Source organism: Electrona antarctica (genome assembly GCF_951216825.1).
Source record: "Electrona antarctica genome assembly, chromosome: 24".
In the NCBI taxonomy this organism is placed as follows: domain Eukaryota; kingdom Metazoa; phylum Chordata; class Actinopteri; order Myctophiformes; family Myctophidae; genus Electrona; species Electrona antarctica.
This window is the reverse complement of record NC_136803.1, coordinates 10402867-10428144: the sequence shown is the minus strand read 5'-3', so window position 1 is coordinate 10428144 and position 25278 is coordinate 10402867. Positions and strand designations below refer to the sequence as shown.

At 42.5% G+C, this 25278-nt stretch overlaps 1 protein-coding gene across 1 annotated transcript in view; it reads left to right on the top strand.

Moving 5' to 3' along the window:
* The window catches only part of LOC306917122 (extracellular calcium-sensing receptor-like), a gene marked incomplete at both ends in the record, with an annotated part of 140376 nt that extends 119882 nt beyond the window's left edge, over positions 1-20494 (top strand). Inside the window, 5 exons of the mRNA XM_079495255.1 lie at positions 14838-14924; positions 15778-16008; positions 16538-16720; positions 18131-18254; positions 19581-20494. Coding sequence (XP_079351381.1) covers positions 14838-14924; positions 15778-16008; positions 16538-16720; positions 18131-18254; positions 19581-20494 — 1539 coding nt within the window. The remainder of the gene's footprint in view (positions 1-14837; positions 14925-15777; positions 16009-16537; positions 16721-18130; positions 18255-19580) is intronic.
* Between the last annotated feature and the right edge of the window lie 4784 nt (positions 20495-25278).

Below are 25278 nucleotides of genomic sequence, written 5' to 3'. Positions count from 1 at the left end.
GCTCAAATCCAACTGTTAGATTACTGGACAGCTTGATAAGTCCATAAATCCTGCTATTCTTCACCTGTATGATGAATAGGCCTATTGCAGAGTATGCGTGCGTGCGTGCGTGCGTGCGTGCGTGTACGTGTGTGCGTGCGTATGTGCCCGTGTTTGTGTGTGTGTGTGTGCGGAATTGGAGGAAAAATAAAGATTGTGAGGACAATTAACTTGGAATCATATTGAAGATTATGTTAGCTTTATGGTTAGGGCTGGACTTTACAAATACTTTATTGCAGGGGTCTCCGTTTTTCAGGTCAAGGACCCCTAAGCTGAGAGAGAGAGAAAGAGATAAAGCAGGCACCCCCACTACATTATTGTCCTTGGCATATCTTTTCAAATGGGGTCCGCGGGGTAATTAGTGTCAATTTGGGGGTCCTTGACATGGAAAAGTTTGTGAACCACCGATTTAACCACTTAAACTTAAACCACTTATATACCAAGGGTTAACATGACCTTTGGCACTGTACTTAGTCTGATCTTTTACCCAAACCTTCTGACAGAAGGTTTGTTTAAGCTGTGTCCCGTTGTGTTACGTTGTAGAGCAGATATTTTCGGATTCAGGGTTATAGGGCTTGAAAAAAGAAAAATGGAAATAATAAAATGTCCTAAAATACCTCGCAGGTATAGCAATGTGTTTTGTGCGTGTGTGTGTGTGTGTGTGTGTGTGTGTGTGTGTGTGTGTGTGTGTGTGTGTGTGTGTGTGTGTGCGCACGTGTTTCAACCTGTCCGAACGCCTCACACTGTTCTACATCTGGTCCACGTCTGGTACTGATTAGCAGCACGCGCACACGCACACACACACACACACACACACACACACACACACACACACACACACACACACACACACACACACACACACACACACACACACACACACACACACACACACACACACACACACACACACAGTAAATCTCACACATCCCTACATAGAGAACACATTTTCAGTTTTCTGCAGAATGCCGACCTCAGTGATTTACAACTGTTTTTATATTATAACCTCCTCTCCTCTCCTCTCCTCTCCTCTCCTCTCCTCTCCTCTCCTCTCCTCCCTCATGGACCCCATCCATCCATTTCCGCAGTTCACGTGTCATGATTTAAGAATCATTCACCCCCCTCCTTTTACCCCTCCTCCCGTCATCGACCGTTTCTGTTTTCCTGTGTGTGTGTGTGTGTGTGTGTGTGTGTGTGTGTGTGTGTGTGTGCGCGTGTGTGCCTGCGTGCACGTGCGCCAATAACGCATCACAACGTGGCAAGTTGTGAGCTTGTAGATCGGCTTCAGGGTTAAGGGTTAAGAAATAAGCAATAATAGAGTTGCTTGCTGTCCTGAACAAATGTATGTCCTCACAAGTTTAGCAATACAAACGTGTGTTCATCCGAGAGGCTAAATGTGTATGTGTGCGTGCATGTGTGTGTGCGCGTGCGGGCGTGCACGTGCACAGTGCATGTGTGCGTGGGTGTGTGTGTGTGCGTGTGTGTGCACGTGACCACACCGGGAATGTTGACCCACTTGGCAGCCGCTCCACATTGTGGTGAGTCCAGGATATACAGGAACCCAATGCCACACACAAACGCACACACACACGCACGCACGCACGCACGCACGCACGCACGCACGCAGACAGACAGACAGACAGACAGACAATGAAAGGACACAGATGTGGAAAAATGTATGCACATTTATACACAACCCTAGGTGTGTGTAGGGCATGGTCACAATCGAAGAACATGTAGGCCTACCTGCGCACGCACACACACACACACACACACACACACACACACACACACACACACACACACACACACACACACACACACACACACACACACACACACACACACACACACACACACACACACACACACACACACACACACACACACACTTCACCTCTCTCCCATTCAGCTGCGGGACGTGGGTCTGTGTGGCGGTGGGGAGAGAAGCAAAACACAGGAAGAATGGAATTCATCAAACCTATACGGGTGCGTGTGAGACACCCCCCGCCCCCGTGCGCATTGCATAGATATCATGAGGGGGCCCTATCATAGGGGTGCAAAATCGCTGGAAAATGTTTTAAAAATATTCCTAAAAAACAAAAACAAAAAAATAATGGAGCTGCAGGGAACTTCTCCTTTGGTCCACCCATTCCTGGGACATGTGAGAATGCTCCAGTGGAAAGGCCGTTCTGGTTTAACTAAACTCCCTAAACTCACCTGAACACCTGCCTGTAGAAACAAACAGGGCTGTGGGAAGGGAAACCTACCTACTGTATAGACCTTCCACTGAGCATCATGAAGGTATACTGAAAGACCCACCCACCGCAGACAACATTATAACAAAAAAATGACAATTGTCCGGGTGAAAATCACCTGTGTTTAGTGTTCTAGGGTTAAGTAGCGGTGTACTAAGCAGGATAATCCCTTCAGGATGATTAGGAACCTCCACTCCGCGTCGGGATTTATTTCTCGATAATGACCCCCGACCCGTATTATCTATCCCTATACTTCAAAAGGTCTTAAAAGTCAGATTTCAGAAGTTTCTTCCATTTCACGTAACAATGGCTCTTTCATGACATATATAGTTCATGGAAAATAATTAAAGGTAGGCCGATATTATCTGCCTATACCTTTATTTATCTTGGAAATAAGGAATGACATGTGTCCCTTATTTGAATTTCAGTTAGTCAGCAACCCTTCGTGGTCATGACGCATGACGTGCGTGCGTGCCTGCCTGCCTGCCTGCGTGCGTGCGTGCGTGCGTGCGTGCGTGCGTGCGTGCGTGCGTGCGTGCGTGCGTGCGTGCGTGCGTGCGTGCATGCGTGTGTGTGTGTGCATGTGTGTCCATGCACAGCACGTGTGCGGGGGTCTCAGCTTGTGTCACATGTAAGAAGGGGAGCTCAGAGGAAAGAAATGAAGATTGGGAACCACTGTTAGTTCTTTTGGCAGAATGCCCAGAGCTGCTTTCTGCATCGTTCTGGAGTGTGATAACTTTGCCAGATCACATCTGTGCACGCTTTCCTCCAACACACATACACACTCTCTCTCACGCACGCACGCACGCACGCACGCACGCACGCACGCACGCACCATACATCAACTGCAGAGCGCATATGTTTCCACGTGGGTGGAGGCACGTGCAGGCCCACAGTACAGTATGTGCAGTTGTTTTAGGCTGTGATAAATCAATGTGACGGTTTCTTATAGCGCTGTTAGTGGTGTGTGTGTGTGTGTGTGTGTGTGTGTGTGTGTGTGTGTGTGTGTGTGTGTGTGTGTGTGTGTGTGTGTGTGTGTGTGTGTGTGTGTGTGTGTGTGTCGGAGGGGGGGGGGCAGACTTGGGGTGTTTAGTCAAATTTACTTACAATGCTGTGGCCTGGATGTGAACTCTGTGCTGTGTGTTTGTGTCTGTGTGTTTGTGTGCGTGCGTGCGTGCGTGCGTGCGTGCGTGCGTGCGTGCGTGCGTGCGTGCATGTACTGTATATATATATATATATATCCGTGCTCATAGGGTTCTCACACGCATGCGCGCGCTCGCAGGCGCAGGCGTCTTTTGTGCATGAGCCGGTTTAGCCCGGAAGCAATAATCCATAAAGAGGTCACAGGTTACCTTGCATTTTATAATGGCTGAGAGGCGTATATAGTGAGGCACGACTCCAACAACCCTCTCCCATGTGTGTTCCTCCCCACACACATTTCTGTATACCTCTGACTACTGACTCACCTTCCAGCGTGGAGCCTCAGCCCACCCTGGGAGGACACAGAGCCTTCGTCCTACTCCTTACTGCCCACACAGCCTGTGGGAGTACGTGCAGTGACAAACAGCAACCGCTCCGACCGTCAATTCCCCCGAACATGGACCAATAATGGGCTCTATATCCATACACGCCATTTTGGAAAGAACTTAGGCCACTTCCCTATACGTTCTTCACAGGTGTTACCGATGATACTAATGAAGGCTCCGTTCCATTCTGGTCAAACGGTGTCAGCGTGCTGCTATGGTGCTCACTGGAAACACTCTTGCTACACTACTGGGTCTCAAAGTGTCCTTGAGTGGGTTGCAAATGGCCCTGTACAGGTCTGTAACTCTGAGAGTGTATACACATGGAACTAAATGGACTCTTAATGGGGGTCCTTGAAATGAGAATGTTTGAGGACCACTGACTGTACACTAAATGGAGCAGAGCCTAAATTAGTATCATCGGTATCACCTGTGGACGAAGTAGGGAAGGGGAAGGGGAAAATCGAAGCCTTGGTCGGTGGGTACGTAGCTTCTTTCTTTATTCAAGAGTCACATTTATGCTAAGATTCTGTAGCGAGACTCTCACATACTGTACATACTGTATACTGTAGAACCATTCACTGACCATTGGAGTTAAGTATAGAACTACAGTCCATGCTTGGTGTACTGAACAGTGAACACACTATAGTCTTTGACAAAAGACAAGTCTGGGAAATAGTGGCAAAGCACCCATTTCCATCTTTGAATGTGGCTCGCACATTTGAGCTGAATTTTGCCTTAAACACACAGTGGATGGTCAGTTCTATGGGATCATAAACCCACACAGCTTCCATGAGCAGTGCCAAGCTGGCTGGACAGCCTGCGCCGTCCCATCTTCACTGGAAACTCCCCCGCCGGAACTTTCCACAAAATTACACAAGCAATGAAATGTGTTTTAGTTTTAGCTTAGTTTTTTGTGGGATATTTTTAGTTAACTATGTCTCCAGCATGGCCACGGATATGCTCAACACGCAAAAAAAGAGCAGTGTGTGTGTATGTGTGCGAGTGCGTGCGTGCGTGCGTCTTTTTATTAGGGGTGTGTGTGCATACTACATGTCAGTGTGACCACCAGGCTCATTGTTGATCATAAAGAACAGAGCATCACGTGCGTGCGTGCGTGCGTGCATGCGTGCGTGCGTGCGTGCGTGCGTACGTGCGTGTGTGCGTGCGTGCGTGCGTGCGTGCGTACTGGGGCCAACAGATCTACAGTAATACATAAGACTGACACACCAAAGCCATGGCTCTCCATTTAACCCTATGTTATTTGCAACAAGATTGAAATAGTCAGAGCCTCTGACTTGCTTTTCTGACCTGCTCGTCCGTCCGTCTGTCCTTCCATGTATCTATATCTACTCACTCGGTGTGCACAAACACGCTGATTGTCTTGTGTGCCTTGCATGCCCAGACATAACATGCATTGAGATTCCTTCGTTGATTGAGAATATAATTGCAGCGGTCTGAAGTAACGAGCTGGACTTGGACCCGGGGTCTCCCTGCACGAGGAGACCAAACATCCACGGTCCAACCAAAGAGTGGAATCCCACCCGGCAGAAGATGATATTGGTCCTCTAACCCTAAACCGAAGACCCCTTCATCCTAATGAGAACCAGCAGAATGTACTTGTTTCCCAGGATTTCCCCCAGTTTTCTGTGCTTTGTGGGAGGCATTGTGGTCTTCATTTAAAAGTACACGCACGCACGCACACGCTCGCATGCACACAGACATTGCCAACTCCTAAAAAACATAACCACAAAAACAAAACCCCCTCCGTCACAAATATTACACATAAGCCATCTAACTCCACAAACATCGAGGCCCCTTTTCTACTGCGGTTGAACCGGTTCGGTCCCGCCTAGTATTGAACCAGTTCAGAGTGTTTCCACTGAAAATGTAATTGGTTCATAATAGTAGTTGGTTCAGAACTGGAACCAAAGAATACTTGTTTTTACTTGCCCTGAACTGGGAACCAAAGTGGGCGTGTCACTATTCTACAGGTTGGAATATGCAGAAGAGATATAAACAGTGGCAAAAGCCACTCTTGTGTGTTATTGATGTTCCTCCTCACCCTGTCACCCTGTCTGGTAAAGCGGCGCTTTGCAAACGTCCAAGTCTGCATAGCATTGCTGTTGGGTGGAAAACTTGTATGTCCAGACCAGAGTGGTGCAGACTAGGAGAGTGGCGTCATTGAGGGGGCAGAAAATGCAACGCTCGAGCGCTGCTCATGCAGCTCTGGAGTGTGACAAGCTGGAGTTTGAAATACATTGTTTTCAATGAGGGCTTTGCGCCGCCCTCATTGAAAACAATGTATTTCAAACTCCAGCTAATATCAGCAATTTTAGGTGTGCCATTATGACAGTTTTAAAGTATTGTAGCCTACAGTGACAACTAAAGTCTCTGTAATGTTTATGTTGTATATTACTAAAAAACTATTTCAAATAAAGGGATTTAAGATCATTAAAGCTGGGCTGTTGCCTGAGTCCAGTGCATTCTGTCAACTTCCGGGCCAGGACTTTGTCACTCTTCGCCAATAGAAGTCTATGTTAGAAGAGCCCCCATGACTGGCCTCCATGAAGTGAACGTCACAACATCTAAACAGCACTGGTCCAGACATAATGCATGTCCGCCTATTAACCCATTATGACCTGAGGACGATTATACAAATGCCTTCTAAATCAGTAGTTCTCACACATATTAAAGAAAAGTAGCAGCTATAAGGAAGTCGTTCGCCAAAAGCTTACCCGGATGCACTGAGGGCAGAACTGAATGTTTGGTTTTAATTCAAACAAACAGACCCAGAACTGAATGTTTGGTATTAATGGCCTCCTGGCAGCGCTCGGAGTGACATCTTTACGACTGAAGACGGTCCGCATGCAGGCGACTGGCAGGCAGCGCACTCTGGGCCGCTCTACCAAGCAGTGTTGCCTAGTCTGCTGCTTGTTATAAGGCATGTGTTTTATTTTTGTTTTGTTTTTCTGTAAAGCCGCTTGTAAGGCAGTTGCGGTGTAGTTCTTATTTGGGCTTGCTGTAAATCTGTGCTTTTATTTCTTTCTTCCTTTCTAAATTGTCACTTCACTGTGGAGATCCCCCACAAAACATCATGTGGGGACCCCCCTGGGGGTCCCGAACCACAGGTTGAGAACCACTGCAGTAAACGACTGAAGAGACTAAGCTAATCCTCCAGTTTGGAGCTTTTTTATTGTAGCCCGTTTCAGTTCATGCTGTGTGTAATGTGGTGTGTTGCTGGATCTAGACAGGATGTTCTGCCCTGGAAGGCTTTGTGAATAAACATGTTGAGGTTTTATAAGTCAAAGTCATTCTTAGAAGCCATGGCTTATTGGCGGACCCAATTTATACTACTTTGACTTAAGTGGGAGTACTTTGTGTCCTTTGACTACTCTGATTACCATCATTGCATAGACAGCTTGTCGACTTGTATATAAAACCGGACTTCCTACCTTCTTTCTGGACCCAATGTATAGCCCTACATGAGAAAAGTAAGAAAAAAGAAAAAAAAGTACTCCGACTTAAGTCAAAGTAGCAATACAACAATATTGTTCAAAATGTATAGTACTTGAGTTTAAGTGCAAAAGTATTTTGCCTCAAAATATAGTACCAAAAGCAAAAGTAGGCCTATACAAATGGCTCCAGCCCTGAATCGCTACCCACGTTCATTAAATATATATATATATATGTCTCTCGATGACGTAAGACAACAAACATGGCTGCCTCCACTGTGGTAACTTGCGACCGTATTGATCTGGATATTAAATCGCCCTATGATTAATAGTTTCATTACAGAAACGTCAGGTTTTAGAAACATCATTACCCAACGTATATTTTACCGTATTTGTTTAAATGCTAGTAGTGCTCGTTGACTAAGTTTGTTTGGTTGGCAAACGGGTTAGCCACAATGATATGATTGACAGTGACGTCATCTGCGTTGCTGCTATTTTGATTGGTTGGTGTGAATCAATCGGCGAAGACTGCCACTTTGGCAACGCCCACCCCAGAAACTGCTGCCGTTGGAAGGGCTTTCAGTCTGAATAATGAAGTGAAACGAAATCAAAGGCTATACAAATGTTTTGAAAATAGCAGATCTATACAAGCTCACAATGCAGCGTTGTGAGGCGGGGGACAGATATAAGTCTACGTTTTCCTCCTGACATACTGTATGTTAGGGTGAAAATACATACCGTATAATCACGATGCTGTCCGTTAGAAACCATCTAACTCAGTTTTTGAAGTCTCTTTATTTTTTATTTTTGAGTGGTGTAAACCACTCCTGCAACTGGCTTTGTTAGTCTGTCTGTCTGTCTGTGCTCAAAAAATGAGCATGGTTGATGCTGATTGGTTGATGCTGATTTAATTATGTCAGACATTACGTCAGACCACAGCTGATCAGGCTATATAATACCTTACACCACTCAGTTCACACGGGTGTGATTTTTTTCATAAATCAATGCTATTGAACACCCTTAGGCCTTTACGTCTGTGTGTGTTGGTTAAAAATAAATATTGAACCAATGAAAAGTATGAAAAAGCGCTTCGACAAAAACCTCCTAATTCCACTTGAGCTGGAAGGTTTTTTTCATTTCCTGAAAAATGAACATGGAGTTAGGTGGTTTCTGTACAGCAGAGATGTTATAAGGTGCAGCTAAACAACACCTTAATTCACGGGTGCCATGGATGAAAGAGCTGTTAACAGTGGTGCCCTGAGCCAAGAAGGTTTGAAGACCACTGTTCTATGTCAGTGGTTCTCGACCTGTGGGTCGGGACCCCCAGGGGTGTCCCCACTTCATTTTGGGGGGTCCCCAGATGACAGTAAAGTGACAATTTAAGGACTTTTGAGACCTAATATCTTTAAAATATAAAAGACATCACATGTACAGTATAATCAACAAACTTGCACTCACAACTGTGTTGTATGCTGCTGCTGCTGCACCTGTTTTGGAGTGGATGCTGGTCTTGTTGTTGTTGTTTTTTGAACCATGGTGTGCTGGTTGGTATTAGCTGAACATGTGCACACATGAGTTTGTTCTCCAGCAGTGATTGACTCAATGTGTGCCACAGGCATTGTGTCAAATGATAGCAGCAATGAAAACACACATCCACTGGAGGGAGGGAGAGAGAGAGAGAGAGAGAGAGAGAGAGAGAGAGAGAGAGAGAGAGAGAGAGAGAGAGAGAGAGATACTGCCCTCCTGTGGTCAGCGTTGGGCAGGGACTATTTACTAATACTGTAATATTGTTACTTTCCACAGTAGCAAGTAGAGCAATCATGCATTACGATTGCAAAAAGAGTAATAATAAAACTGTAATGCTAGGGTAATTGAGGCAAGGCAATTTCATTTCTAATGTGTAGCACATTTCAACGACAATTCAATGTACTTTACGCAAAACATCAAGCAAGAAGACACAATTAAAACATTAGGATACAATAAAACAAAAGTAAAACGCAAGCACACACACACACACACACACACACACACACACACACACACACACACACACACACACACACACACACACACACACACACACACACACACACACACACACACACACACACACACACACACACACACACACACACAATCAAAGGAAAATGTCATTAAAAACTGAGCTGGGAACTTCTCCTTTGGTCAAAATCATATAGTAGGCTATGGGATGTTTATTTTTAATTTTTTTGTTTAGGCTACCACTAAACCTGGGTGACATTCACCCAAACACCTGCCTGTAGAAGAAAAAAAAGAAGAAGAAAATAGGGATGTGGGCATGGAAACAAACCTGCCTTCTATGATGTCAATCATGTCATTGAGCATCATGACCCACAAAGACCCACCCACCTCGGACATCAGCAACATTATGAAAATCACAAGGACCCACCCACCTCGGACATCAGCAACATTATGAAAATCACAAGGACCCACCCACCTCGGACATCAGCAACATTATGAAAATCACAAACATGTGTCTGTGTGAGAATCACCCTGAACTGCGAATGTTTTACCCTGGCTTCTGTCAATTTGCATGGCGGAGGGAGAGCAAAAACAGACTGATGCAAGGGCCAGCAAGAAAGGCAATTTGGCCATGTTAGCGGAGCAGTTGGAAGCAGAGGCAGAGGAGACAGGAGGAGATAAGGAGACAGAGGAGATGTTGACAGTAATGAATTGACGGAGGAGGAGATGGAAGAGGAGCTGGTGAAAGATCCGGACGGTATTATTACAGAGATTACCATTGACAGCATTGTAGATGTGATAGGCTAGCAGTGGATATGATGACCACTGGTGGTGGTGGCTAGCAAAGGCCATGGCTGTCGACACTGAGCATCAATATGTGAATGTGGAGTTTCTGAAACCTCATGGTCCCACAGCAAATGCTCACCCAAAACAATGTCCAGACACCATCGCATCATTGACCCTATATATTCCAAAATGGTCACCAGCTTGAATTTCAGTAGGATCACGGGGCTTCTGTCCAGCGATGTTCTACTAAAAGTAACTAACGGGGTGGCATCTCCACGGCAATCAGGGTTAGGGTTAGCAGCAGCAAGCAGTTTGTGTTTTGTTTGAGTACTGTAGAGTACATTGTGGATTCTGCTGATTGTTAACCTCCTCCTCATTAAGCTCTTCTACAATCAATACAAGATTCTATCACTACATCCTGCCTACTGAGTCACTAAAGAAATTGACTAAACCCTTCAGCAGTTTGTTTATTTGTATTTTGTCACTTTGATTTGTTTTAACTCATGTTCTTAGAATGAGTAGAATGCGGTTCTTTGATGCACATTAGGATTCGAATGGGCCTTCACACCTGCCAAACGAAGCGCACTTTCGGACAATGTGCAGCAGGATTCGTTTTAATCGCAGTAAAGCTTTCTGGTGTGAAGGTCACCTTAGAGATTGACAGGTGTAAAGGCAGGCTGCTACAAGACACTTCATCCCATCACATTCCCAAACGTAAACAAAAAATCACACCTTCGTCTTCAATGTTTGTGTTTACACAAACATTCAAAGCTGGTCATCCATTGTCAATGGCATTCAATGTTTGTGTTAACACAATCATGTTTGTTTACACAAACCCTCAGCTGGACATAGGAACACTCCTCAAAAACCAAAACAACAACGTGCACACTCTCCGAGGCAGCCTACTAGTATTGAAGTAGTAGTGTTGAGTATTGAAGACTGCAGAGTGTAACAACAGCTAGTTTCTTTCAACTCACTTCCAAATTACAAATTAGCAAGATAGCACCCCATAGCATAGCAGCAGACAACATTTGCACAATCAATGAAAATCCATTAAGCAAAAATTACAATTCAATTATGACCTTTGATGTCTTCAATCATGTAGTAATCCATAATCAAGGGCGGACGCTGTTGTGGAGTTGCCCATAAAGCTGAAGTCCTCCAGGATACAACTGTTGTACAGTAGCCTATAGGCTAGCTCCTCTAGGGACTGCTGACTTCCTTTCTTTCCAAAAACTTTGCAATATACGCTTGACGTTGTGAGGCTAACATTTAGAAGCCTCTCAGAGAGGCTTCTCATTAATATTTAATCATAAACAAAGATGCACGTGTGAAGAAAAACAAATCTGCCGCATTCTAGAAACAAGCACATGATGACAGGGATCAGGCAGGCATGACCAATCAATCTATGCAGGTACAGATGGACAAACTAGGCAGTGCCAGTGGCTTCGGATCCAAATAGGAAAATTAATAATAATACCCTGCCATATTTTGCTAAATTGAATGCAGTGATTGCATTCACATTATGTTATGAAATGATGCTACTGTCATCATATATTCAAAAAAAATCACACCCGTGTGAACTGAGTGGTGTAAGGTCTGTCTGACGTAATGAAATCATGTCTGACGTAATGAAATCACACCCGGGTGTGATTTCATTACCTGGCTTTGTTTGTGCAGAAAAAATGAGCATGGTTGCTATGTTCACCCTGTTCACCCGGGTGTGATTTCATTACGTCATTACAACAGGGTGAACATAGCAACCATGCTCATTTTTTCTGCACAAAAAAGCCAGTTGTAGGAGTCCACTCAAAGAAAAGCCAGTTGTAGGAGTGGTTTACACCACTCAAAAATACCTGGGCCTAGGCCCAGGTAGGACCATGTGTGGATACGCCCCTGGGTCAGGATTAAGGTCAGGTTTAGGCAGTGGTGGAACCGTGGAAAGTAACTAAGTACCCATTTACTTAAGTACTGTAGGCCTACTTAAGCACAATTTTAATACAAAGGTATTTATAGGCTACTTTACTTGGGTATTTCTGGAGTATTTCTGGAGTATTCCTACATCACAGACTGTATGACGGAAGCATTTGAATCAGCGCCCATACTCAGGTGGGGTTGGCGAAATGGCCTTTCTGTGAGGAGTTTGCATGTTCTCCCCATGTGCCCTACAGTAGGTACCCTCACAAACCCTCTTTATACTGCCTCTCCCTGCCAGGCGGCACGCCTGATATGGAGGGGAAAGGAACTGGTTGGAATAATGTGCTCCTTCCACGTGCAATATGCACTAATACATTAATTATTAATCAATAATTTGTTAAAGTATAAAAAAGGCTTCGTTAAGACCTCCGTAATGATATGGTCAATGCCTGTGTGAAAAGTCGGAGCGATTGGTGCAGGCAGTGAGGACAGTACGTGTTTGAGACATTCATTCAGACAGACATGTTTCAGACATTCATTCAGACAGACATTGAGTGAATTATAGTATGATGATCAAAATAAGAACATTATAATGTTGTGTAAAATAGAATATGCACGGACATATTGATGAACCCTGAGCCGAAGGCATCTTCAACCAGTAGTGTCCCAAAGGATAGTCCCTTAACTGAGTTATGTAATCTGCCAGTCAGCTCCACAAATGCACATTGTTGTTTTTCTTTTAATTAACCCAGTTCCTTGGAGGCGATTCAAACGCCACAAGGTTGAAACATTACAATAACAGCAATTAAATTAAATCACATGGGCTAATGCCCTGCTAATTCAGCTATTCTGATGTCATTGTTTATCTGGCCAGATTGTCAAAGGTGTGCAACATTATTTTGATATGAAATGATTGTTAATGTAGGTTAACCCATTTTGGGCGGGAACCCCTTTTGGTGTTAGCATTATGTTATGCTTTAGCTATTGAAAAATAGCAGATCTACAAGCTCATAGCGCGCCACCGAGTGGTGCGCTACGAGCTTGTAGATCTGCTATTTTTTGAGTGGTGTAAACCACTCCTACGACTGGCTTTGTTAGTTTACGTGTCTGTCTGTCTGTCTGTCTGTGCTCAAAAAATGAGCATGGTTGCTACGGTCACCCAGTTCACCCGGGTGTGATTTCATTACGTCAGACATTACGTCAGACCACAGCTGATCAGGCTATATAAGACCTTACACCACTCAGTTCACACGGGTGTGATTTTATTTTAAATCGAAGAACGACTGACATAGAAACATAGCTTTTTCAGAAAACTGTCAGGATGTAGAAGACATTTTTAGAATCTGATCTCAGGTCAAAATGGGTTAAGCCCTGCCATGCTTCTGCCTCTGCCCAGATGGGTGTTGTGAAAGGTTACGTAGTGGCATACGTTGGCACAGGGGATGGCACAGCACTGTGTATAAAACTTGGACAAAGGATTTAGAAAAGGAGGGGTTAGCCAGCGGAGGAGAGTCATGAGGGCTTCTCTGGACACACACCTGCTTTCATATCTGTACTTGGTAATATTGTTCTCTTCCTTCTCCCCTTTGTCTTCCTCACCTTCCTCTTCTTGTGAGTCACGTACACAGGCACCGTTTCAGCTCAACAGATTGTACAAGAACGGGGATGTTGTCCTGGGCGGTTTGTTTCCGCTGAGCTTCGGCTACGATGAACCTGAGCTGTATTTCACCTCCCCGCCAGAGCACCCTCCTTGCTATGGGTGAGTATCACATGTACACGCGCACGCACACGCACACACACACACACACACACACACACACACACACACACACACACACACACACACACACACACACACACACACACACACACACACACACACACACACACACACACACACACACACACACACACGCACATGCACACGCATGCACAAATATAAAATGTTACGGTGGAATGTTGTGTTTCAGGTCACAGGGTTTCAGGGTTGCACAGACCATGGCCTTTGCCATTGTTGAGATCAACAATAACACCAGCCTACTACCTAATGTGACGCTGGGCTATAGTTTCTATGACACATGTTGGGTGCTGAGAGGTGCACTCCATGCAGCACTGTCATTGGCCTTTGGGAGAGAGGAGCGGTTTCAATTGGATGAGAGCTGTGATGGGTCGCCTCCGCTGCTCGGAATCGTGGGTCCTGTTGACTCAATGCATTCTATTGCCATCTCTAGTGTATTAGGTTTATACAGGGTGCCCATGGTAAGTTTCCTACTTGAATGTACCCTTGAATGTACCCTATTGCCATCTCTAGTGTATTAGGTTTATACAGGGTGCCCATGGTAAGTTTCCTACTTGAATGCCCCTTTATACAATCAGCAATTTAAGCAATATGAAATGTGATATTCTATATTTTCTATATAGACGTTTTAACAGCTTGAAAGACATGTTTACTTGCAGGCAGATCATGTGAGTGGAGACGGCATATTTTGAATAGAGGGTGAAGCAGGTTTTCAGAAGGTCAGGGTTCAATGCACCTGTGTTAAAACCCATTCTGGACGGGAACCCGTTATGGTGTTTTAACTAAGCATTATGTTATATACTTTAGCTATTGAAAAATAGCAGCTCTACAAGCTCATAGCGTGCCACCGAGTGGCACGCTACGAGCTTGTAGGTCTGCTATTTTTTTTAAATCGTGAACATGCGGCACAAATCTTTGAATATATATTCTTTCAGAAGACTTTTTTTTTTTTTCTCGACGTCAGGCCTAAATGTGTTAAAGCCAAAGGTTTGATTCTCTGCCTTGACCTAAGAGTAGGCCTCCTGTCCCCGAGTCGTGTCCATATGTGTGCCTTTTGCAGGTTAGTTACGGTGCCACCTGCTCCTGTCTGAGTGACCGGAACCAGTTCCCGTCCTTCTATAGAACAATCCCAAGTGATGACTTCCAGGTGAACTGCTGTGTTCATATCAAGTACTTAAGTTTCCACACACTTGACATACACACTTGTGAGTGTAATCGATATTGCATTCACCTCTCATTTGGCTGTGTGTATTACTGCGAAGGTAACTAAGACATAACATGTCTTTTGTGGAATCTGTATTCACTGACATACCACTATCAAGGTTATTATAGTCAAACAAATACAGTTTATGTACTGATTGTACATAAACTGTATTTTTCTTACTTTTTTTACTCTTACCAATACTAACAACTTTTGCATTATGATTACCCTCTTGTATTGCATTTGGATTGATGCCAACAGATTAATTTCGTTGTACACTTGTGTCCAATGACAAAATAAAATTCCATCCATCCATCCATCCATCCATCCAACAAAAAACTAACAAACTGAAATTGAAAGAAAAAAATCATTTCTGTTAACAGAACTACAATATAAAAAAGACTGTAATAACTGAAACTGTGTGTTTACAAAACTAGCTAAAACAAACTGAAATTATAGACAAAATGTCCTTAGTTTTTGTTTCTGGATGGTTTGTGGTTCATCTGTAACTGAATACATTTTAAATGCTGTCTTTTGTTAAGTTGTTACAGACTTAACTTTTCAATCCTGCATCTGACAAATATCCCAAAGTATAAAAAAACTAAAACTAACTCTAGAACTAATACAACTATTCAAAAAATAAAAAACGAATAAAAAACACATAGCAAATCCCCTCCAAAAACGAATTAAATCTAACAGAATTAGAAAAATAAATATTCAAAAGAAACTATCATAACCCTGATTGTATGTGAATAATCTAGCCTACTCATGTATCCCTCCATCCTTTATTCTTAAACAGGTACGAGCTATGATCCAGATTATGGGGCGGTTTGGATGGACCTGGGTGGGACTGCTGATTTTTGATGATGATGAAGGCCAACACGTTGCTCAGTACTTCCAGTCTGAGCTGGCCCGGACTGGCTCGGGTTGTCTGGCATACGTGGAGGCTGTGCCCAGTGACATGAAAGACAAAAGTGGATATGAGAGGATTGTCTCTGTGATGAAGAACTCCACAGCTCGCGTGGTCATTGTATTTACACATTATATGCATGCAATCATGGAGGAGGTTGGCGTTATGATACATACATTTTATTTTTTTTATTTTTGTAATGCAAAGAGTGTCTATGTTCATCCATTTAAAAGCTCAGCTTGTAAAACCCTTTTTTTTCTTCCTTTACTTATGTCCCTTGTGATTTTGCTTTTGCTGTGGGTCTCAGCTATTCTCTGCACAAGACTAGACTTAGTTAGGATTTGAAAAAGACTTATAGCACGTCATGTAGACAGCACAATAACAGTACACCATAGTATAATATATATGTATAGCTTATATGTATAGTGTCTTTATATATAGATATGTTCTATAGTTACGTTCTTAGCTTACGTATGTTTCTTGATAAATGCTGCTTATATATGTGATTTTGTTCTTGCTTAATGTAAGTCGCTCTGGATTAAGAGCGTCTGCTAAATGCCTAAATTGTAAATTGTAAATTGTACAATAAGCAAAAGGATAATCCAAAAGCAACAATAATATAGACAGTATATTGTATTCAACCCAACAGGTGGAAGCGCAGAATGTGACAGGTCTGCAGTGGATGGCCAAGGTCGACTACACGGCAGAGTCCAGGATCCAGACTGCTGTCAACATGCCGTACCTGAATGGGACCCTGGGCGTTGCCGTCCATCGTGGGGAGATGCCCGGTCTCAAGGACTTCTTGTTAAAAATACATCCTGACAATCCCATAGTGAGTCTTGCAAATAATAATAATAAGAATTATAATAGTGGACTTTATTAATAAAGCACTTTTCGAAACATATGTCTCGAATGTGCTTTACAGTGGCAGTATAAAAATACAGTAGAGGAACAATACCATAATCATTTTGTTTGATGTAGGAATGACAGATGGTAAAACAATAGATCCATTAGAGCAATAAACCAAACAATAAAAGAACAATTACGTTTTTGTTAACTCAAAGCTCCAATTTTCTGTTTTAAAGTCATTCACATTGTTTCACTTACATATGCTTAAGACTGTATGATGTTTTGTTTTGTTTTCAGGTGAGGACCTTTTGGGAGGAGGTATTTTGGTGTACATTTAGTGCCTATTTGGCATATTGGTATGGTTGGACGATATGTACTGGACAAGAGGACCTAGCAACAACGTCCTTTGTGGATATGTCTGACCTCAGGACAGAGTACAATGTGTACAAGGCTGTGTATGCTCTGGCCCATGCCCTCCATGACATGCTGCAGTGTGTGCCAGGAAGAGGGCCTTTCACTGGGCACAGCTGTGCCAGTTTGCAGACAGCACAACCATGGCAGGTGTGAACATTTTTTGTTGGACTCAAATTTAGAATAATACTAAAACATGAATGATTGACTTACCGTATAGTGATGCATAAACAGGAACAAAAAAGATAATTAAACATATATTTTATATAATATTTTCTTCGTTAACATTTTTAAGTTCTGTATTCTGATAGTAATCTTTGATATAGTATCCCCAGTTCTTTAATTCACAGATTTTTTTTCGTTTTCTCTTTCAGTTTTTCCTGCTCATTTTATTTGCATGCAACACATTTATCCTTTATGAGCACTATTGGTATCTCTACTGGATTGATCGGAATCTAGAGCCATCTATGCTAATATCCCCTTTCAATGCTCGGAAAGTAAATCTTTACAGTTTTTTGTAATTTTATAGTCCATGATTATATTGTGTTGTAAATACCGAAAGGGTGTATTATATTCAACAGTACATCAATGTAACTATAGTGTATATTGTATGCAGTAGATTTTTTTGTTTTGCTCATCACCATTTCTAGCTTGCGTATTACCTGGAAAATGTCAACTTCACCACATCATTTGGCGATGATGTATCATTTGATGAGAATGGCGAACCTTTACCGATCTATGATGTCATGAACTGGGTGTGGCTCCCTGACGGAAGTGTAGATGTTACGAATGTGGGTCTGGTCAAGACGTCAGAACTCATCCTTGATGAAGACAGGATCTTATGGAACTTTGAATCCGAAAAGGTCACTTCAACTTTCTAAAACTAACTCATGTTGAGCTAATGATTGGATACATATACTGATATACACATACATGTATTTAAGTTTAGAGTGAGACTGATCATTGTTACTTTCGTCTGTAGCCACCCCGGTCAGTGTGCAGTGAGAGCTGTTTTCCTGGAACCCGTATGACCAGAAGGAAAGGACAGCCTGTCTGCTGCTATGACTGCATTGCATGTTCTGACGGAGAGATCAGCAATCAGACAGGTTATAGTTTCCATTACGAGTTCATACCCGACCTGGGGTTATTCACACCTAAACTTAAACTATGTACAGATTTGAGATTAGGCACAGCAACAGTCACTTACGTCCTGTGGCAAAAAATATCAACAGTTTCAAATTGGGAAAATAGTTACAAATCAGCTTAAAATGCATATATTTCACTTATAGACTACTCAGGCTTTTGTGAACACCCCAGATAGATTTTAAGTTGCTTGATTCGGTATTTAGATATTTGATATTAATTTTAGCTGCCCTGCCCTCTTCCTATACAAACACATTGTAACTTCAAACTCCATTTTAACCATGATAGATTCATCAAAAACACCTGTGCATGGTTCTGGTGACTGATTGTCCTTCTAATATGTGAGGGGGCCGTGTGTGTGTGTGTGTGTGTGTGTGTGTGTGTGTGTGTGTGTGTGTGTGTGTGTGTGTGTGTGTGTGTGTGTGTGTGTGTGTGTGTGTGTGTGTGTGTGTGTGTGGAAAAACACAGCCCCCAGAGGACAATATTAGTCAACAGAACCATGGACGGGTGTTTTGGACGAATCTATGGTTATAGTTACAATTGGTTTACATAGCAATGTTTTTTTTTTTTGCATTTCCGGCACATCTTGTTTTGGTTTTAATTTCCTTTCCATAAAGTATTTCTTCCCCTTTGTTTTTATTATCATGTTTTAAAATGTGCAAATAAACTAAACTAAATTAAACTAAGGATACCTGTATATTAAAGGCATAGTTCAGATTTTTTTAACTTAAGCTGTATGAAATACTTGCCATTAATATAGTGGTTGCAACTGTATTAATTGATTGCCCGAGTCCCGTGGTGGGAGTTCTGCTCTGGTTTTGGTGAAATATTAAGTAGTTCCGGTCATTTTGTGGGGGGCACAGGGGGCCACGCAGTAAAAGTACCCCTCTATCACACGGAACTATGCTTTTTGTGTCCATATCACTACGCCAAAAAATGGTTCCATGTAATAGAGGGGTCAAAGTTGAACGAAAGTTGCGCTAATATTTTAGAAATAGGTCAACAATACAAATTACGTTAGTTTTGTGAATTAATTTACTTTTACTGCGTGGCCCCCTGTGCCCCCCACAAAATGACTGGAACTACTTAATATTGACCAAAACCAGAGGAGAACTCCTACCACGGGACTCGGGCAATCAATTAATACAGTTGCAACCACTATATTAATGGCAAGTATTTCATACAGTTTAAGTTAAAAAAAATCTGAACTATCCCTTTAACATTATAGTAGAATTGCAGGATGTAATTACTTGTCTGTCCCGTAACCGTAACCATTCTGTCTTTGTTAGACTCTACAGAGTGCACCAGTTGTCCAGAGTACTTCTGGTCCAATCCCCAGCGTGACCGCTGTGTCCCTAAGCATGTGGAGTTCCTCTCCTACCATGAGCCTCTTGGCATCTCTTTGACAACCATCGCACTGTTAGGCACACTTACATCCGCCATTGTTCTGGGAATCTTCGTATATCATCGAGACACAACCATGGTACGCGCCAACAACTCAGAACTCAGCTTCCAGATATTGCTATCACTCAAATTGTGTTTCATGTGCTCACTTCTGTTTGTTGGCCGTCCCAGACTCTGGACTTGTCAGCTGAGGCATGCAGTATTTGGGATCAGCTTTGTGCTGTGCGCCTCATGCATCCTTGTAAAGACTATGGTGGTGCTGGCTGTGTTCAAGGCCTCCAAGCCTGGGGGTGCAGACATTATGAAGTGGTTCACTGCTATGCAGCAGAGAGGAATGGTTTTGTTTCTTACTTCCATACAGGCAATAATCTGCATAGTCTGGCTCGTGTCTGCCTCACCAACTCCTCATAAAAACACACAATACATTAGTGATAAGATAGTCTATGAGTGTGATGTGGGATCAACAGTTGGCTTTGCAGTGTTACTAGGCTATATTGGTCTACTGGCACTCCTCAGTTTCATCCTTGCGTTCATGGCAAGGAATCTTCCAGACAACTTCAATGAAGCCAAGTTAATCACTTTCAGCATGTTGATCTTCTGTGCCGTGTGGATAGCTTTCATCCCAGCATATATAAGCTCTCCGGGCAAATATGCAGATACGGTGGAAGTATTCGCTATTTTAGCTTCTAGTTTTGGACTTTTGTTGACCCTTTTTGGACCAAAGTGTTATATAATGCTTTTGAAACCCGAGACAAACCCTAAGAAGTCGATAATGGGCCACAGTGCCACCAAGACATAGTAGCACAAATACTTTGATAATACATTTGCTGTGTATTAAAACTAACTAAACAAGTGAAATCCTGTCAAATTACACAAGAGAGACATGTATTATTATCTATGATAAAGCTGATGAAGAGTTGATTGGCTCATTATGGTCGCAGAAGATAACATGCAGCGAGGCAAAAATGTACCCTAAAATAATTACTTTAGCACAGTAAAAGGTTCCCTTTAGAATAACTTTTTCACAATTAGCTTAAGACTAATGTTTTGCAGGTTCTGAAAGGCGAGTTGACTATTTCAAGTCAGGATCCATTTTTAAGACATACTGTGCATTCCTCTGAACATATGCCTGTTGCAACGTTACAACTTGATGATGATGATGATGATGATGATGATGATGATGATGATGATGATGATGATTATGATGATGATGATGATGATGGTGATGACGACGATGATGATTTCCATACTAACGACCCTGCTGTTTTAAGTCAGGAGGTCACTGTCTTTGCATTTTCTGATACAAACTGTTTCAATCATTGACTTTAAATAAATTGTGAGGACGTAATAATTGCTATGATGTATATGCAATGTATTATCCCACCGGTCACTATTGTTGCCATGTGTGTTAGTTTGATAACCACACTGAACACATTTGAGTCATTGCAAAGGCATATACCAATAGTAGACACCTTAAACAAGATGTGTACCAAAATAGTTGTCCTATCTTTATGTTAAATACTTTAATAACGTTTTATTTTGGGGCTTTGATGCTGCCATATCTGCTCCTCTTGGTGCAGACAGGAAGTAAACAGCTCTGGTCATGTGACAATTTAAATGTTACACGTACTGCACACATTTCATTTAGACCCTTTATATTTTCCAATATTTGCTGGAAAGGCATTCATGAATCATTCAGTAACATTTTATAGCCTCATAAATGAAGAAAATAATTACGGTCACTATTGTAACCGGCAGGATTAATGCACTCAAATATTTGCTTCTGGGTGTCCCTGGAACACCCAGAGATGCGGCACCACGGCCATATACATAAAAAGAACCAATGAAATAGCAACATATGTTTTTGTTTATTTTTTGACGAAACACACATTGACCTTCTTTCTATAGGCCTAATGAACGTTGGTAGGCCTGACGTCGGAATAAAAAAAACGTTCGCTCTGAAAGAATATATATTCAAAGATTTGTGCCGCATTTTTGATTTTTCAAAAATAGCAGACCTACAAGCTCGTAGCGCGCCACTCGGTGGCGCGCTATGAGCTTGTAGATCTGCTATTTTTCAATAGCTAAAGTATAACATAATGCTTAGTTAAAACACCAAAAGGGGTTCCCGCCCAGAATGGGTTAATAATATTGGGAACAGAACTGGATATTTGGCCACCGGAAAGGTCAAAATCTTCATAATTTCCAAATAGACTACTTCAACAAATGCATACTGTATGTAAAGTAATTGGTCATTTCAGTATTATATTATATTATATTAACATTATTATGTCATGGGGGCATTACATCATACCAAGTTCAAATCATGGGAAGACAATATGATATGCTCAATGATGACCAGATGGAAAATGTGCAGAAAGCATTTAGGGAAGATGTCTGCTCAATGGAAACACTACCCCTCCTCTCTGCCTGACCTACTTGTTGTTAACTAGTTGTACGAACGCTTGTTTTCTATTGTTGTATTGTTTATTGGATCTTGTTTAGTCGATACACTTAATTGTTTTAGCTCATGCTCATTTGATTTAGCTATTTTGTCTCATCTGTTTAAGGAAATAGGTAGCTGATATATTGCACTTTTACCTTAGCGCTAGGTATACTCTTGGTTGCTTGTTTTTGCAGAAAATGCACTAAAGACTTCTGGTGATTAGTAGTTTTTGTTCCCTACCTATGTTGAATACACTTATTGTAAGTCGCTTTGGATAAAAGCGTCTGCTAAATGACTGTAATGTAATGTAATGTAATGTAATGTTAAATTAGAGTGAGGATAGAGTTAGTTATAATGTGTACCATTGGAACAATAGGCCATTGGACTGATGGCATGGCACCTGGGCCCTGGCTGCAATAGTCAACAGAAAATCAATCTGCAATGGCCCAATATCCATTTTGTTCCCCAAAATAATATTTGGTGCTTGCATCACAACATTAATGATTGCTTTGAAATTTGTTGTCCCATAGGCCTTTTTTCTTTGAGTGGTGCAACCACTCCCTTACGGAGCTATGTGTGTGGGTGGGAGGCTGGGTGTCTGGGTGTCTGGGTATGAGCACGAAAACAGCATGGTTGTTTTTCACCGTCTGTGCGCAACCTAACGCACACACAAACACACATGCACGTATTAACTGTATATATGATGCTTTCGGGGGTGCCAGTACATTACAGTGACATTACAGTACAGTACAGTAGAGGGCACAGTAGAGGGACCGCCACACGGTAACTCTGTCATTTCTCAACCGTTTCGGACGCGGCGTGGCGCGCCGGAACCGGCCCGGACCCCTGGGTGCGTTCCTGGGGGTATGTTCAGTAGATAATGCATGTTTTTGCAATAGGCCACTCCCATTGCAATGCCCCTTTTTAGGTAATTAACATGAACATACACACACACACACCTTCACACTCACCCACTTGACGTTCCTGCAACATTTCAGCCTCCTAGGACAAAAACTGTAGCCACGTAGGGTGGATTAGAAGATAAAACCAACCACTGGTAGCCATTTTGAAAATATTGAAATTTGCAATGACCCAATATCCAGTTTTGTTTCCAACACATCTGTCAACACATCTGCCAAATGTGGCGCCTCTATCACAAAATGAACGATAGGTTAGCTATGCCGCCCCACTATATTGTCAATTACAATTTTGTTGACAATGCCATGCTGTGTTATTGATATTGTATATCATTAGGAGAGATAACAGGCAAATGTTGATCAAAATAACAATTGTTCTAATTCTCTAATTGTGTAGACTTCTTGTAAATTAAGCAATGCAGATGTTTAACAATAATTTAACTCTTGAGAGCATAAAATGAAACCACATGGTTACCAACTCTCCATTTAGGTTGAGAACCACTGGTTTATGTCATAATGCAGATTTTTCCTCTGTATATGTCTAATGTTTTATTAGTAATACATCTGCATATTCAATCTCCATAGATAATGTTGTTTTATGAATGTACAAATATTCCAGGAGAATGCCAGCACTTATCATGCCCCTGGATGGTTTTTAGGCATTCTCCTTCACATTTCTATTGACTTTGTGCATCATTTTTTTTTAATATTCTTGTAAGTGAAAATAAACAAACAAAGAAACAAACTATTTCTTATTCCAATACGATACGATATGATACAACTTTATTGTCAGCTTGCACTGAAATTTGTTTTGCGTCCATGACATCAAGAAACAGACAAGACATAGACATTACAAAATGGTAGACATTACAGGACAAAAATCACAGAAACAATCAGGAACGAGAACATATCCACTGGTTCAACGATTTTGGTTTAGAAGTAAGACAGACTGATGTACAAACGAGTTCTTTAGTCTGTTTTTTTGAGTGGTGCAAACCACTCCAACAACTGGCTTTGTTAGTACCCGTGTGTGTGTGTTTGTGTACCTGTCCCTCAAAAGAATGAGCATGGTTACCATGGTCACTGACATTACGTCAGACCGCAGCTGATCAGGCTATATAAGACCTTGCACCACTCAGTTCACACGGGTGTGATTTCTTTTCTTAAATGACCAATCTACGCCCAAACCTGTTGTTTTGGGGAGCACTGGTTTCATTGCAACACCTTCAACAAACACCTTCTGGGTGTTGCCTGGCGAGGTTCTCCTATAGCGACAGTACGTACTGTATTGCGATGCTTGCGCACCAAGAATAACTGACATAAACGCTCACAAAGTGTCGCATATGCGAGGTCTGCTGTTCTCTGTCGTTCTCTATCTTTGCACGATGGAGCATAAACTAGGCTTGAGGGACTGCAGCTGATTGAAATCATGGCGAGCAGACAGGTTCTGCTGCCGTGATCGTAGGGAGCACTCCCTTCGTTCTAACGACAAAACAGTAAGCAAAGCAAAGCAAAGTTCTTTGTTTACCCAGGGTGAATGGACTAAGCTCGAGATGCTTGTTTACAGCCAGACCCTGCTCATAGAACATTTCATGGTAGGGGTTCAATGCCTTGCTCAAGGGCACTTCAGCGGTGGTAATTCTAACATGCCGGTCCAGGGATTCGAACTGGCGACCTTCCGATAACAAGACCGCTCCGCAAACCGTTCGGCCACCGCTGCCCCAGTGAATGGAGTTCACTCCAAATGGAGATTTGGAGGACAACTGCTTTGACATATTTGCTAATGAATCAAGGATTATAGATTTCAAGAGGGGGCAATCACATTAAACATCCTAAGCCTCCTTCCTCCACACTGAGAGGAAAACAGCATTTGAAAGTTGGAATGGAATGCATTTTATACGTGAGTGCTGTGACCACTTTTCCATTACGAGTGGTCAGGTTTTTGGTGCGAGGCCTGCGTGTGCTACTGGTCTCATCTATGAGGCAACTCACAAGTGGCTATAAAGCTAAAAAGCAATGGCAAAGGAGAGGAACTACTATCAAATATCAGAAAAGGGGGCAGAAAAGCCTGTTTGGCGGCAAAACATGGACGTTCAACGCTTTGCCATGGCCACACCGTTTGTCGAAAGGCTCACACTTTTGATAACCATCATTATGGTATTTTGCTGAGTATGAATTAAATGGCTGACTACCTGTTTGGTGTAGGTTATGACTCCAAGA